At 51.2% G+C, this 16,810-nt stretch overlaps 3 protein-coding genes across 3 annotated transcripts; 1 reads left to right on the top strand and 2 right to left on the bottom strand.

The window, feature by feature from the left end:
* Positions 1 to 138: 138 nt before the first annotated feature.
* On the top strand, positions 139 to 4,463 carry EMWEY_00025450 (ABC1 family beta-lactamase, putative; the record flags this gene model as incomplete). Its single annotated transcript, XM_013478050.1, has 7 exons — positions 139 to 324; positions 427 to 561; positions 682 to 787; positions 1,020 to 1,227; positions 1,484 to 1,671; positions 1,864 to 4,181; positions 4,341 to 4,463. 7 exons carry the CDS (start codon positions 139 to 141, stop codon positions 4,461 to 4,463), a joined length of 3,264 nt encoding a protein of 1,087 aa, XP_013333504.1.
* Positions 4,464 to 7,919: 3,456 nt separating this feature from the next.
* Positions 7,920 to 9,875, bottom strand: EMWEY_00025440 (Rhoptry kinase family protein ROP17, putative; the record flags this gene model as incomplete). Its single annotated transcript, XM_013478049.1, has 1 exon — positions 7,920 to 9,875. The coding sequence occupies one exon, from the start codon at positions 9,873 to 9,875 to the stop codon at positions 7,920 to 7,922; it is 1,956 nt and encodes a 651-aa protein (XP_013333503.1).
* A 2,045-nt stretch (positions 9,876 to 11,920) lies between these two features.
* Positions 11,921 to 15,983, bottom strand: EMWEY_00025430 (hypothetical protein; the record flags this gene model as incomplete). Its single annotated transcript, XM_013478048.1, has 13 exons — positions 11,921 to 11,990; positions 12,124 to 12,188; positions 12,459 to 12,612; positions 12,726 to 12,808; positions 12,944 to 13,198; positions 13,945 to 14,036; positions 14,170 to 14,308; positions 14,517 to 14,613; positions 14,741 to 14,821; positions 15,172 to 15,263; positions 15,457 to 15,590; positions 15,757 to 15,829; positions 15,948 to 15,983. The coding sequence occupies 13 exons, from the start codon at positions 15,981 to 15,983 to the stop codon at positions 11,921 to 11,923; spliced, it is 1,371 nt and encodes a 456-aa protein (XP_013333502.1).
* Between the last annotated feature and the right edge of the window lie 827 nt (positions 15,984 to 16,810).

Genomic DNA, 16,810 nt, shown 5'->3' with positions numbered 1-16,810 from the left:
TATATATATATATATATATATATATATATGTGTTCTCCGTCCCGCTTGTGCTTTGAGGTGTAGGGTAGATGGGTAGGGTTAGCAGAGGTATATGTATATTGGTTTTTGCAGCAATACAACGTAGATCGGAGGGAGCTCATGTACAAGTTGTGCGACAGCTTCGCTTATCAAATTCACATTGACGGGCTATTCAATGGGGACCCTCATCCTGGGAATATATTGGTCTCCGTCAATCCTGTAACGAAAGAGGCGAAACCTGTCATTCTTGACTGGGGGCTTGTGAAGGAGTTTGACTCAAAAGGGCAAACAGCCTTCTCGAAACTTGTGCGCTCCCATTTCCCGATTCTCGCCTGCCGGTTTCTGTGTAGGTTTCGTGGGCTCCATGTCTTTATGCATCGTTTGCTTTCATGCGTTTGACAAATGTAGGTGTACTCCGTTGCGTCAATGGATGTGATGGGCCTTATGGAGGCTTTTGAGCACATGGGCTTCATGTTTAAGGAGCGAAAAGGGGCCGTAGTAGACCCAGAGATCTACATGGAGGCACTGCGAGTGGCGTTCAGGGTAATTCGTGCCCTCCGTCCCTTCCCCCCATGAAAAAAGTGTCAAACGGTGGAATGAACGGCAATCATCCGGGGGGATGGCCATTGGCAGGCACATTTTTGTGTGTGGTGCGCTTATTAGCAAGGAGAAGTGGAGAAAAACGAGACTGAGGCTCTTCACAAGGCGGCGGGCGAGACGGTCCAAGCTGCTGTCAAGGCCGGAATAACTCGCAAGAAGATCCAAGAGGGTATGAAGCACAAATACAGACTGTCACTGTGTGTAGGCAGGAGCAGCACTCAAGCTGGCTCTGTTGTGCCTCTTCCTGTTTAGAGTCACCTTTATTGCTGCTGCACGGCCTAGAGCCTTCTGACAGGTAGTTGTGGATGGGCAGATCCATCGTTTATGCAGGGAGGGGCAAAGTGCCGTCTTTGCAGATGGAGGAGCTGTGTGCTGCTTACGTTGATTGTTGGTTGTCGCAGCAAATCCCCTTGAGGACTGGCCGAAAGATATTATATTTTTTGTGCGCGTCGCTTCGCTTCTACATGGCCTCTGTGTTCAGCTGAACGTGCACATTCCCTTCTTGCAGATAATGGTTCGCCGGGCGCAGGAATGTCTGTTTAATCGCTATCAGCCGCCGAGCCCTCTTATATACACTCACTTTCTGGGAGGCAGAGGAGCTGCCAAGTGGTGCGCCGGACTCTGCGCACAAATACTCGTGTCCACGTAATTGTGCCTAGCTTGGCAAATGCACCCCTAAGCCCCAACGCCGAAGCTGACGGATTGCTCTCTTTTGCCCACACAGTCTCCCACTGTGCATACACTCCCTTAACCCTTATACGTTTGCCGATTCCCTCATCTGTCTCGGGGTCTTCGCTTTTTGTTGCATGTTGATTTTACTTGGTGCAAGGAATGTTCCCGGTGGGCGTGTGAAGTCTGCGTGCAGTTCTCTCCACCAGCGGCTAAATCGGCTGCTACGGAGCCTCGTGGAACGGAAGTTGGTCCTTGGGTGCCAAGTGGCAGTTTGTTTTGAAGGGGAAATGATAATCGATGCAGCCATTGGCCAGATGGGACCTGTAGATACTCGCCCGGTTACCCCAGACTCCCTGTTTTGCGGTTACTGTACAGCGAAAGGTGATGCTCAACACATCCCGATTGGTGACGTAACTTTTGGGTAGAGAGTTAAAGCAAAGTACTGCTTCATTTCCACAAAAGGCGTACCGCAACGGACAAAAGCTTTGAAGCACCCGAAGCAGTCAGACAGGACGTTGAGGATGGCAATATGGCGGATTGCGGTGCTTTATGGTTTCGTTTCGTTTTCTTCAGGGCTTTTAAGTACGGCATTGCTACAACTAGTGAATAGTGGGGAGCTGGAGCTTGACGATGCGGTGTCGAGTTGGTGGGACGGCTTCATTCGTTATGGAAAGCGGGCCATAACAGTACAGCAGTTGCTCACCCACCGCGCAGGCCTTCACCGCGCACTACCTGCAGATCTTACCCTCTCTCGACTTGCGGACTACAGCGAGATGGTCCGCATAGTGGAAGACGCCCCACCTGCGAGCCCACCTGGAGCATGGGGAAGATACGCGTACCTAACTTACGGGTGGGCGGTCAGTGAGTTGGTGCGCTGTGTTTCGGGAATGTCCATAGACGCGTTTATACAGGAGCGCATGCTAGAGCCCCTAGGACTTGAAGGGGAGATCTTCATCAGAGTGCCGAAAGAATCCGATCAATCAATTTCTGCCGATCGAGCATCACAGACAGCGACAGGTGTAATAGGAGATAGTACGACTACAAAACCCACCGGTGTGCCCGGCAACCCTAATGTGAAACAAACAAGCACTGATAGCTTGCGGATGGTTTCTAGCAGTCAACAGGCTCTGCACGTAGCTTCTAGTTTGGAGCTTCAACACTCTTCCTTCTCAAACGAGAGGGCTGTATCCCCTTTAGCTGAGAGGCTGGCTGCAGCAGCAATCTCCGGAAAGAATATCGCTGTTGCAAGTTCGGGCCGGTCAAAGACGTTGGAGTCGTTGAGTTCCTCGGACAAAGCACCAACGACAACCTATGCATGCAACCGCGCAGATGGAGGATCTCAACAGTACTCGTTGAGCGACCGAAGCTCTTCGTTTTTGCTTCCTGGCCCTCAGATTTCGCGTAAAGATGGCCATGACAATGCTGCCTACCACGGGGAAGCTCGGGGACGGGGTAGTACAGAGTGTTGCCACACCAGCAACACCACATCTCGTAGTCCACAGCTTGTTTTGACCCCAAAGAGGGAGATGTTCTCGTCTGATAGAAATAACAGCAGAGATCGATCCGCCGTTAGCCCTTCGCCGGAACGCAGAGTGGCGCCGGGCGACCCGTCGGCGTCTCGGCGGCCCCTTGAAGCAGATGACGGGGCATCTGACCGCAGCAGGTGTAGCAGCAGCAGCAGCAGGTGCAGCGCCCCCCTACATGGGAGTGCAGAGAGTGCGGAGAAGGGTCAGCTGTCTGCTTTTCCGAAGGAAGTCGAGATAGTGACGGCCGACACCCCGTTGCTGTGGAGGCTTACCTCCGCTCGCAGAAAGATCTCCTTCAACCCCATGACCCAACAAGAAGTGCTGCAGCGCCTCAAACAAACTCAGGGTAAGTTGGAGGGAGCGAAAGAGCAGGCTGATGGAGCGCTGTCCAGCGAAGGTGACAGTAAAACTAGACGTCACATCGCCTCGGCCATGAGACGCCGCCGACGACGACTGAAGAACATGAAAGGCAACTCAGGCCCCCTCGAGCACATGCAGGAAGTGCAAATTTGCAACACGCGCAGTGCAGCGAGCCTGCCGGATGTGTTTTTGCGCACAAGAGCAGTGCGGCCGATGGAGGATTACCGCCAGAAATCTGAGGAAGAGGCGGTACTCTCTCAAAGCGACGCGTTCACCGAGGGGTTGAGGACCCCTGACTCGGACTCGGACAGCCCAGTTATAGCACCAACACCCCCTGGGGCAGCTCCGCGAGTTTCAGTGCTTGAGCTGATACGAACGAAGCCGCACGTGATGGACCCTCTCATATACGACAGCCACCGCATTGTGCACCAGCTGATTCCTCCCAGCAACTGCCGCTGCACCGCGAGAGCCCTTGCTCGATTTTACGCGGCCCTAGGTGAAGGCCAAATTATAAGCAAGCCTCTCCTGGACGCTGCCCGCATTGCCCATACTGTCGACCCCACCCTGGAGGCTCTTCTACTGACGGGGGGAGGCAGCAGAACTTGGGGGTTAGGTTACCAGCTGTACGAGTGCGCATACTTGTCGCCTCCTGGCTGGGGAGGGGTCAGGCCTGGGCAGGGTGCCCACACGGGCGCAGCTTTTCTGCACAGCCGTATATCGAGTGCGGGCGACTTCGTTCCACGGCGAAGGAGGCGCTCGCGAGACAACAGCGTCTTCGGTAGCACGGGAGGAGGCAGCTGCCCTATTCCGCATTCGGATGCAGAAGCCCTTCTGCGTGATAGAGGCCTCTCTTCCTCACATCCATGGGGAGCGACTCTGGGACTCAAGCCTCGAGGAGTCGTTGGTCTTGGTCACGGAGACGTTGGAGGGTCTGTCGCCATTTGCTTCCCAGAATTGAATTTGTCCGTCAGTATACTTCTTAATGATGTGCTCACCGGACCAGAGGTACGCAACTCGAGATGCTCGCTTGGATTGACAGCATTTTACAGTGGACTGGCTGTCCAGTTTCTCCATAAACAGAATCGCTTGCAACCACACACTTTGTACCCCAAGATTTCGGCCTTAGTGACTTGTTGGCTTGGGTGTTTGTTGCTCCTTTTCCAGGCGTCGCAGATCATCCTCGAGTTCCTTCTTAGGTGTTTTGGCCTGCAGCCCAAGTGGCAGACACAAGTCAGCATCAACGAAGTGCTGGAAAATTTGACGCCGCCACCAACGCAGTCGCAGTAACCCTAGTAGTAGTTCGCAGTTGCCGTGAGGGGCATCCAAAACGATGCCAACCTCGTATACAGGAATGCAGTGGAAGGCCAGCAATAGGGCGGATGAGCGCAGGCCATCCAAGTGCTTGGGAAGGGCCCTGGCGTCAAAGCCCACGTAACCTTTCAACGTTGTATTATATTACGTAGAACTCTACATGCTCTACACTGAGGTCAGTGCGCCATCTTGCATGTATCCCCATTCGCGTGCGCATTTTTATTTGGGTTCAGTTGAAAGTGAAATCTTTTAAATAGTTCAATTGGTAATCTCTCCCCTTCTGGTGAGGGTGTTGGGCAGTACGACAGTTGTTGGAGCCTTGGCCTAGGCGTGGCTTCACATTCACTCTTTTGAGGCCTGTGGAGATTGCAGCGGTTGCACTTACCGTAGGCCTAGGTGTTTTACGTCGGAGGACAGTTCCTGTGATAACCGCTGTTGCAGCTTGATCAACGAAGGAGCAATAGTCAGAGCCTGGATTCAATTGATCACACTTGCTGAAGCCCGGTTGAACACTGTAGTTGGTCCATATGAGTCCCATTTAGCGTTGTAAATGCTGTGGTACCCCGCTGAGTGTTGACTCGCAGGGAGCATGTGTTAACAGGAAGAGTCACGACAGTACTTTCCTGATTTCTCGCCGTGACCATTGGGACGAATTGGCCTGAAAGGTACTGTTAGGAGTTGTGGAGTCATTAGACAAAACACTGTATGCCTGCCAGCACTAACAGTGGCCTGCAGAGATTGTCAAGCGCAACCTTTTTGGACCCGAATTGTGGTCTATGCAGTAAGACCTGAGATAGACGCAAGACAGGAAATTGCACTGTTCCCTAATTAGCAACAGTTGTATCTTATAACGTGTCTGCTGCATGAATATTGGCAGGCTTCTTGACGTTTCAGCAGTGAATTACTGTGCACAGCTGTCTTGCTGCAGCGGTTCTGAGAGTTCCGCACGTTAATTCGCCACTACAGCAGCTGTACGCATGCGTTATCTCCTACAGCAACGGAACTGCGGCTGTGTAGAAGAAATGAAGACGTACGGGATTCACCGAGGGGTCTCAAGTTAGTTCCCGTGCACATTGTAGAGGCACACTGTCGGGGTCTTGCAAACTCGTCTGTTCCTAACCAAACGCAATGCAGTAGTGGTGCTCGTAGAGCATTGTTTAGGTCTGCGCTGTGTCTCGCAAGCTTATGACCGGTTATATCCGTTACCTCTATATTATCTGAGGCTACCATTAGATGTAGGACAACCACTTCTACCACTACGTCGCCTTAGTAGCGTGAAGGGGGAAGAGGTACGAACCACTTCGAGTGTGTTAGCCGGTGTAGGGAGAGTACCTGCTGATGCTGTTGCAACCTAAGTAGAGCGTCACCGTCTATCCGAACTAAGTGTTCCTCCGCGAGGAGCCAGGTTCTGGCTTGCATATCTGGTGGCCTAGTTATTTGTTTCTCAAGTGTTCTCACCCTTAAGAGGCGAGAGGGGCTCCAGACCGCACCTCGTACCACGCCTGTGGGCTCAGGTAGCCGGGACACAGAAAGGGAATCAGCCAGTCTTCAACGCGGCATTCTACCCAGTTTTGGGACAATAGTGCGGGTCTCGACTGTCCTCGATCTTTACGGTTTTCGTCATAACCCCGCGGGGCTACTTGTGCATTCACTAGTTGGGCGAATCCTACAGGCGCTGACGGAATCGTTAGCCACCTGAACGTCTGACGAAAGAGATGACCGAAGTGTCCCGAATTAAAGGGATCCTCACTTGTGAAGGGCCTGGCTGGAGCAGCTATTGCGCCTGTATCGTATTACAGGCAAGTGGTGGTTCTTTAGCGTTCGCATTCCGTCCTGGGATACACCAGGGCTTGAACACCGTGCGGTACTCCGATGGTAGTTTGTTAAAAGGCGTACATCGCTTGCGTGTTTACCAGAAACCGCATGGGGCTAAATGTGCCCAGAAAAATGTTGCCGTAGACACACGCTTTTGCCAGTGCTTCAATCCATCGAGTTTCATTTGCTCGCATATTAACAGGCACACTCTGACCGAGTTGGGGTAAGGGTACGTTTACAGTTCTAGCTAGACACGTCCGAGTACGAGGACGCTGAAGACACGTCCACGGGAGATAAGAAGCGACATCCAATTACTTTTGCCTGTTGGCACGGTATAGTAAGTACTCTGCAGACACAGACACAGGTGCATTAACTATGCTCTTTGGCCTCCACACTCATGATAACAGAGGCGTGCTTTATCACGGATGATATGAATCAGTTTAGTGGATAGAAGGGGTCCAAGGACATCATCTACAACTACAATTTGTGTGTTGGAGCAGGCCACCTACAATCCGGTACGGCGGCTGGGCTGATTGAGGGTGGCAGCTTGGTGTCTGGAGGCGTTGAGAAAATGGGGCTTTTTGAGGGTATTGCACATATGAGGCCAAACGGGAGAATTCCATATTGGATGGGGAAATGGTGAAGTGCCAAAACCTGCGGCTTGTGCTGTACGGGATATTGCAGAACAACGGCGGGCTAGCGTAACTAATATGAAGCAGCTCAAGAACCTGGGTAGTTCTTATTAAGAAAAGCCCAGAGGAAGTCGCACCACAGAAGGAGACAAATGGCATGATCCGTATGGATGACTTGATGTGGACCAGAGCACAGGGCAAAATTCGAGGAAGATCCCCCAGAAAAAACACACCCCCAAGCCAAAGGCCTGAATCCTGAGGTCATTTACAAGATAGCACTGGTACATGAGGTCTCCAAGTGTGTCCAAGCCCCACAAAGTACAACCACTCTACGCAATCGTTCAGTCACTCGGCCCACAGTGGCAAAGGCGCCCTTAAGAGGAAGTGCATGGAGTGCCAGAAACATACATATTCTAGGCCACCCAGCGTCTCGTCTCCAAAGCGCAGAGTAGTATGGCTTTTGCAGACAGCGTAAAAAAAACATGCGTGAGAGAATCACTTCAGTAATTGCGATACATATTTGAGGCCACTGACTGTGCCGTTTTGCCTTCGTTCTAGGTAAAGGGAGATGGCATGCTTCTTGCTTGCCGTGCCATCAGTGTGTGAAGGTGAAGCCGCTAACACTTCATTGTCTGGCCTTCTGCTTATGAGGTGCGAATAAAATTAAATATTTGGTTTGGCCAGTTTGGCCAGGCAGACACGCCAGTCGATGGCGCTTCGTTAGGCCCAATGCTTTTGCATCAGATTGAATTAAAACGATTCGAGGGGAGAGTTATGGAATACTCCAGCCGTAAAAAGTATAGAAGTGGTGGCGTGAGATTGGATGAGCAGAAGCACACGTCAACTTTTCTTCCAGTGCCGTTGTCTTCATGCAGCGGCGTGGCACAAGTTACGTCAATGGCACCTTCACCTTACTTACTAGTTTGAGCAACAGTCCCACGGCCGTTGTTATTTGTTCTTGCTGATACCACGGTGTTGCATTTATTTAGAGGCTTCCAGGAAGCTGCTGTTGTTGGTAGTTGTGTTTGACGGGTTCAGGCTCCCGTACATAACTACCAACGAAACGGTAACCATTACTGCTGGAAGTTTTTGCATCCTTTTGCTGAAAGCTCTGGCCTCTGGGCACCATATCAGGCCTAACGAATACATAGCTCGACGAAAGGCTAGGGGGCCTACCCGCTTCTTCTGTAGAAGCAGTTGACGCCGTTGAGAGTGGCGCAGCCTCTTCTTCTGATGTTTTGCTTGGCATTTCTTCTTGTTCTGTAGACCGCACATCTTCTCCCCCAGGCACCTGCAACATCATTGCTGGATGAGAGGCAAGTGCTTGCCTGGGAGTGAGACGGTCCTTAGGGTCAGGCCGAAGTAACTGGGTAATGAGATTGGACACTTCCTTGGGCATGCTCTCGATGCATTCAACATCGTAGACGAGTGTTTGGCTGGGGACTGTATGCAGTATTTCCATTTGTTCATCAGCTCCCAACAAGCGGAAGTCGTTAGAAAATGGGTACCCTCCACACCAAATTCCGTAGATCGATATCCCGAGAGGCCAGGAGTCCATTGTGGGTTCTGCCACCGCCGTTTTGTCTTGTTTTAGTACTATCCCCGCCACCTCGGGGGCAGCAAAAGCAGCAGTAAACATCACAGGCAGTACAGGGGATCCAAAAGGCTTCACTCCATCCAAATCTCCTGTCAGAACGCTTCCTCTCGCGGTCACCAGAAAATTTGGCAGCTTGATGTCAAAATGAACCAACGAGAGTTTGTGTACATCGCTTACTGCCCTCACAACCTGCTGCGTGAGATTTAGAAGCACATCTCTATCTTCAGGCCTCGTGTACTTCAGAGAAGCAGTCAAGTACGACAGGTCCCCCCGGAGCAACGGATACAACACTATTGCATTCAGTAGTTTCCCACGGGTTGGCAGCTCCATGATAGTTGGACTGGATCGCTTTGTAATGACACAGAGAGGCAACCCAAGGCGCAGGGTGTGGGAAGCCGTCGCTGCGTCCATACCCGGAGGCAAGTAGTTCAAAATGCTCAGTTGCTTCCGCACGGTGTTCATCGTACGCTGTTCTCCGTACCTTACCTGAAACAGTTTGCCCGCGTACTTCGCTCCGCGGATGCTGGTGAAGGGAACAACAAAGCCAAAGGTGCCTGACCCTAGTGGAAACCCTCGTCTGAGGACAATTCGTTGCCTGACGTCCACACAGTCGTAGCCTACTTCTTGGTTTCTGGGCAAATACAGCTCCAATTCCTCATCTACTTTTCGTAGAAATCCAGTTACTCGCCCACTACCCAGGCGCCCAACTGCCTTAGCTACGATGGGAGACCCGCTCCCCCCTATCTTCTTGTCCTCCACGTCGAGTAAGCAGGACAACTTCGGGCTGCTGAGATACCTGCGCAGCTCGCGAGTAGCCCTTAGGGCGGCTGAGCCGACAGCCACGAAGGGTCGGGTAAGCGCCCTCAGTACAGACGTTGCGCCACTCGTCTGCCGCTCAACCCCGTCACTTTTCTTCTGATTTGACCCTGGAGGTGACAAGGCATGTAGTTGATTGAATGCGGCAAGGCTACTGCTGGCTGCCTCGGGGAGCTCATCTGGGAGATGGTCTAAAATCGCCCAAGCAGGGGATACACCATTTACGTCTGCGCGAAGCGTTTCGTACAAGTCTGAAAACCCATAAGACTCGTTTTCGGTTTTAGTTTGTGTGTCTCCAGATGACTCCACGTTTCCCTCGATATTATCGCGCCGAAATATATGGGCTCGCCCATAAACTGGAGTTTGCTTGTTTCCATTTTCCCCAATCAGTTGGTTGTAAGTCAATCGGCTGTTCTGGTTCGGCTGAAGAGAGAGAAAACTGCTGGTTATTCTCTTGGGGGCAGCAAGATCCGCAGTGACTGCAGTCACAGCAAGCACTGCGGCGCCAGCGCAGCACACCTTCATCATCGTGACCTAGGCAATTCAGAGCTGTTTGAAAAAATAATTTTCACCTTTCCTCAGTAAACTGGCGATCATGCGGATATAAAGGTGTAGATGCCCGTTTCATTAACTGCGTCCTCACCGGTAGGTAGCGAGCAGCCAGCTGCAGTCGGTCAGATGACCGCTGCCGACAAGCAAGCCAGTGCTCACTGCCCTCCCTAGTACCTTATTTTATCCTCACTTCAGAGCATCTGAATTTAAGCAGTGTCTTGATATGGCTTTTAATAAGTAGGACTGCCGAAGCAAAACTTGCAGTAGAGTGCGGCTGCGTGAACCGATGGTCTGTCCGTTCGACAAATAAGCAGTCACAAATGCAACAGTCCATGTTTCTCATGAAAAGGCCGTTGTTTTAAAATGTAGGCTTAATGTATTACAAGTGCCTAGATAAGTGAAGAAGGCCTATTGAACATAGCTGTGTTTTCTCGGCATAGCCAGCGTCTTAGTGACCTCAGCGTTATTTTCAACCTGTGCCGCTTGTGGTGCGCTCTTCCTTCGACGGCAGTAAGTGAGCAAAAACCGTAATTTTCTGTTCCCCTTTTACAAACACATAGGTCATTGGAACATAGGGGGGCGCATGGGACACACAGACACACAGAAGTATAGCAGATATGTCGATCTGTAGGTGACCCACTTGAAAGCGTTCTTCAGCCATACAGCTGGGGTGCTGCTGAAGCTGCAGTGAACTTAAGGGATGAAAGATGAACTCATTCAAAAACTTTTGCAAATAACATACCCAACTCCAAGAAGCTGATGTGCTCGTATGGTACCAACCAAAGACTCGCTCAACAAGCCACCCGGCATGAGTGGTAAAGCAAGCGGCATCTGAAGCTCACAAATATATCAAAACCTTCTCGGTATGTTATCTGGCAACGAAATAATGGCACATCTGCCCTACTGCAGATACAGTGTGCTACAAAAGATGCTGCAGTGTCCCTATCCAACCAGTAGATGAAAAAAGCAAGCAGGTCCTCCACGAGGCAGCACTGGTTCGTTTATCGTATGCTGGTCGATTATCACACGAAAGAAAACACAAACATGTTATCTGTGATGTCATCCATCTTCGTTCCATGCAAGAGCAGCAGAGAGCGTGGACCCAGACTCGGAGATTACTCATAGATATACCATGGACGGAGACATGCAGCAAAGCCTCAGCAGCAATGCGACAACCGAGAAAACGTTGTTGTACACACGCTGTATGCACTGGAGTAATCAGTGTTTTACTTCAAACGTCACGTGCCTAAAAGTGCGTGATGCTGATACAATCAGCCAGTGGACCATTTGAATCCAGATTCACCGCAGTAATCAGCGGCACGGTTGAAGCCACTCGCTTCCTCTTACGCTTGCCAAAACCCGCCAGCTACGGTATTATTTTTGTTCTGCTGATCTCCACGTCTGATGCTTAGCCAGCTGCAACGTGATGCTGCTGGCTGAGTTGCTGCAGCTCGTCCGGATTGTCTGTTAGCAACTCCTACCCTGTGCTTTAATTCGAATGGACGTTCGTATTCAACACCAAATTCCGTTGTGTGCTAGTCCCATTACACACTGACAGCTCATCGGCAACTCCGAGGGGGCGAAACCGGATATGCCCCCTTCGTCCGTTCGGTGGTCGCCATGGGGTCCCTGTGTACTGTGATTTACGGGGTATCGCTGCGTATCGCTGGATGAGCTCTGTGCTATTCTGCTTCGTAGTGGAGAGTGCCGAGTACATCAAGTACAGGTACATTTTGCATTTAAACCGATGAGATGCGTGGAAACCTTCGCAACGCAGAAAAATGGATGACCTGGGGAAAGCTTTCCCCAGGCTGGACCCAGGCCGAGTTCAAGCAGTGAAGCAATGCTTTTTGGCTTAGGATCACGTTAACGGCCAGCTTTGCGCGCCATAAACACGCGAACATGCTTACGTGCGTGCCTCTGTGCTAGCATCGTCAGCAAGGGATGCTACAGTGACTCATGTAGCGTTTCCTTCGTGAGTAGTTTCGCGGCTCGTACTACGCAGCGCGCTAGTCCACCAATCAGGGCATCACCAGCTTGTATGGGGTTGGCAGCGCTTCGGTCGGGTGAAAGGCGAGGGCCAGGCCGGCGCTGCGAACCGCACCAGAAGCAACCATGAGGGAACATTGAAGCTGTCAACCTACACCCATTTAACTCTATGCAATCAAAAATCCCTAGGGAATAGGCCGCTGACGAGTTTGCACTGTAAAAGTTGCTGGCTCACCACAGCACGTGGCATCCAGCCAAAGTCATGCACAGCGTCACACCATCTGCCAGCTCGAGAACCACCTGCAACGGCCACAGTATCAGCAGACAATCGGCTTTCAGTAGAGATCATTTCTCTCGCTAATATGCGCGGCGACAATAAAATGCGGCTTTACCGCCAAACAGCATCCAGACAAAACTCCATCGGGATTTCAAACACCATGGTCAGCGACGGCAATTGTGCGTAGCTCGGCTGGCATAATTATAGTGTTTCGCGGAGGAGGAACAGCATAGCCGGGTACACGGTTTATCGTTCTAGGCTTCATGTGATTTGGCTTGTTGTTGGAGCAGCACCTTCGTCAGTGCACAAATGCATGCAGCTGCGCAAAGTCTTGCAGCAAACAGGAGCGAAAATACGGGACCAAAGTTCTTGTGTCCAAATAAATCCGAAGTCAAGGACGGCAGCAAAGAAAACAGACCCCCGTGACAAGCGTTGAGCAACGCAAGCCTGCGCAAAAAAAGAGCATGCGTGCATAGAGGGCGCATTCTCCCCGAATGGGCACTTACAAAAACTGTACAAAGAAGTTTGTTGAGAGTTTATGGACGGACTACTGGGCTTACCAGACGGCGAAGTTCCTTGGTGATGCCATACTGCTGTTCATGAACGTCATCAGAAGGGCTGCCATGCAGAGATTCATTATAACCTGAAGAAGAAAACACATATTGGGCTTGCTAGAATTGATTGTACGTAGCTACGGAAAGAGCACAGCACCTCTTGCCCCTCTTGCCCCTCTAGATTGTAACTGCGAACAGGCCCCAGGTGAGCATATCGTGCTTACTATGGCTCGCTTATTACCAGCCTTGTTGCCAATATAACCCCAGACCAACCGCCCAGCAACGCACAATGCCCCCGCCACTGCGCCGATTGTACTTAGCTGCAAATCTGTTATCGCCTGCCAACTTCGGACGCCGTCCGCGAAGGAGGCCGCCGGTAACAGGCTGCGCTCCGCTGTATCCAGGTACGTGTTGGGTGGCACCTTGTGCATAAATGCAAAGGGGACTATCTTCCACATGTAAGCAGCCACTAGCACAGACTGCCATGAAAAGAAGAGCATCATAAACAACAACCAAAACGACGGAGAGCTGCAGAGATCCTGTGGCGTCAGCACGAAGGAGGAGAGCAGGGAAGCTGCTGTCGACGGCGACGGAGCTGAGAGAAACCAGATGAACAAGAACAACCAAAAACCATCCTGGAGTTCCTACTGTTTATAATTCAGAAAAAGTCACACCTTCAGAGACCCCGTGGTCCCCTGGCTATCAACCATTAGCTAAGGCAGAAGTTCGTCTGTTCAGCGAAGATAACTATATGAAGATAACGATGCAATTAGATCGTTTGCAGCCAAAACAAGTTTCCGGTCGCTAACACGGGACGAATGCACAGCCCATGAATGTGAATAGAGGAAAGCGCCATGTGCACGACACAGCAAAATGGAAGGGAAACCCACAGCGGATTTCTTCAATCAGTTTCCGTCGTTCGTGAGAGTCCATCGGTAGGGGAGGAGGGTCGGACAGGAGTGCCGCTCCCACTGCCTGCCTCAAGAAAATCGGAATCAGCAAAGAAAAAACCTCGATATCCGGTCTGTTGCACTTGCAGCAGAGGAAGCCGACCCCGCTGCTCCGTTGGAGCGTGGTAGTAAGCGTAGTAGCAGCAACTCCCAAGCATGGAACATAGCACAAGACTGCACACAAGACTGCACGACTGTTTTCCGCAAACGCAACAGAATAACGACTGTCTACCACTTTCCTCTCTAGACACCCATGGCGCGGCAATGCTGCATACCTGCAGCACCAGGCATCCCCCAGCCATCAACAAGAAAAGCGCAGGAAGTCGCTGTAGAACTTCCGTGTCAGACACATAGACCTCCGGAGCTGCTGCGGGTAGTAACACGAACACATTTCATCTCCAAAGAAGCACACGTGACTTCACAGAAAAGAACTGCAGTGAAAAGGCAATGCTTGGATTGATACGGCGTCCAGAGAGTTACGCGGTCATTTCAATTCTCACCCAAAGTGCCCTCTCCACCTCCCACAGGTGCAACAGATGCCAGCAAAGAGTGCTGGGCGGTGCGGAAGAGAAACAAAGAATGCATTGGACAAAGCAAGCAGACAGACAAACTCCGGCCAAGGAAGATCACGCAACTAACCTGCAAACACACAACCGAAGTCCACGCTAAACTACCCCTTTGGAACACGCCCAGAACCATCTGCTCCGAACAAATGCGTTGTGGTGTGGCAGAAAGCAAAACATAGAGGTGGCCGTGTTATGTATACACTATACGGGCATCCCGAAGTTCTTTGTTTGAATCCAGAGTGCTCATATATTCTCGCAGAAGGAATGCAACTAGTACTCACTGTTCCCTTCCTATCCGGCTGCCACTCGAGGGCACAGGTCAGTGGGACCGGGTAGCAGAGGCCGCTGCCTATGGCCGTGACGACGCCGAAGGAGAGGCTGAGCAACGCAGCAGCCCTCAACAACAGCAATACCTCTTGGGATTCCATATTTGTAGTGATGTGCTAGGCTTCCCTCATGGGCAACGTCAGCAAACTATCATGCAACGACTTGTCGAATGGCTCACCAGAAGAGGAAACAACTATGCAGTGTCAGGGCAGACATCACGAGACCAATGCTCATCACAGATCCACCCAGAAGAGTTGCCCTGCAGCATCCCAACATCACCGCCGGCCCAATGTATAAGTGCAAACTGCATGTGGAGGAACAACTCCACTGTTTCAGTGTCTAGAACCCAATTCAGGCGGTGGCTACTTGCTTGGGTAGAGTTATTCACACAACCTGCGGCGAGATGTCCGGTTCACTGCCCAGGCCCAGGAGGTGCGAAAAAACAGCAATGGGTGCCCTAATAAGCTGAAGAAATGGGTTAGACTATCTCAACTGAATGGAAGCGACATGTCCAACAGCCGTCTTTGTGAAAGCGGCTGTCGGCCGGCACCACACACTACATGCAACCTAATAAGTCGATGCTGCAAGTCGATGATGCACAGAGCGCACTTAGAAGGGCCCAGGGCCCTGTGAAGCCTTCCACCAAAGAACCCGGCTATGCCTTGCACCAGAACGGCCGAAACGTAGAGGATCAGCCCATCCTAAAAAAAGCATAAGGTTTGCAGATTGCGACGAGGGCGTCTAAGACTGGAGGAGCTGCTGCCATCCACACTGTTCATGGCAAAGTGACTAAATCACTATGAACCTTTCGAATGCACCTCATGACACAGCACAAGAACACAGAGCGCAAGTCCTGCAGTCTCAATACGGAATACGGTCGGAAGGAAGCTTTACGTGATAGCGGAGGGACGCAGTCGGCTGTAATTGACGCATGTAGGCAATAATCAGAGGAGCGATGTTTCCGAAGGCGTGTAGACTACCTGAAGCACCTCCCAACAACAACAACTCAAACAGTGCCCTCTCCAGCCCTGCGCATTCACGACCCTACTGCGCAAGTAAGTAGTTGCTGCTGCTTGGTCCCGAAACGTCAAAGTGTATAGAAACAGCTTCAGGCTGCAGTTGCCTCTGCACCCCAATAAAACGCCAAACACCAACTGCTGATGGGCACAAATGACGGAAAACCGGTGTGCTTACCGAGCGTTAGATGAATCAGAAAGGCCCCAGCTAGGGCCATGTGGGCACGGCATTTCTGCGCGCTCAGAGGTGCCTGTAAAAGCAGAAAGCTCACAAAGCTAGCCACATGGAATATAAAATGATAGCGGTTTTGAGGCTACAAGCTGTGCTGTTATGACCATCTGCGGTGAAGCTTGCGCAGGACGACACACCTTGGGGCAAGCGGTGGCGACGGTCTCGCCATACATTTTGAGGGCTTGTTATTCTCGACGCCTGTCTTGAACTCTTCCGAGATATGGGCCTACACACGGCTTCGATTGTCTAATCTGGGGAGTTGCTGAGTGCAGGGAGACGTCTGCTGTAGTGCACAGGCACCACAATGTGGCTCTGGTGTTATATTTAATAGCTCATTGTCCAACAAGAGAATGATTATGACATTAGCAACTAAGAAAGGGAATTAATGCTGCTAAATATTCTATGGACCGAGTACAGTAGATGGAGCCATAGGTTTGTAGGATTACCCCGCCGGCTGCCACTATATAGGCAGTGTAGCGTAATACCTAGCCACTGCTTGGGTACCACGTAGGCCCCTTTACAGACCTAATTGAAAAAGAAATATAATTATTACTATATAGGAGTATTACGTCTATAGATACGGGTGGATGGAGGCCAGGCCCCTCTCCGTGTCGTCGCCGTTGATCCCCCCCAGGTTGGGCGCTAACACCCAGCCATGTCCGGGGTCAATTCGGAACACAGTTCCTTTATTCTATGAACTCATTTATTTTGTTAATAAATGTGGATCTAAAATGAATTGGTACTTGCAGCATAGACTTCTGAGGATTCGGGTAGTCAGAGGTAATACTTTGGAAGCCTGGCAGGACGAGATGATAAGTAGGCACAGCTTGGGACGTTTGCGCACTACATTTGGGGGCTGTTCCAATCCAGTGACCTCTTCTCTATAGTGGAATGTATAATAAGAATCAGCCGCAGCACAATTAAAAAGCCAGGCAACAAAAGACAGATTGTGATTGTGCCAATATCCGCGGGCAAACTGTCGTGTGCAGCGATCCCCACG

This window comes from Eimeria maxima, genomic scaffold (assembly GCF_000499605.1).
Source record: "Eimeria maxima Weybridge genomic scaffold, Emw_scaff268, whole genome shotgun sequence".
Lineage (NCBI taxonomy): Eukaryota > Apicomplexa > Conoidasida > Eucoccidiorida > Eimeriidae > Eimeria > Eimeria maxima.
This window is presented reverse-complemented; position numbering and strand designations above follow the sequence as displayed.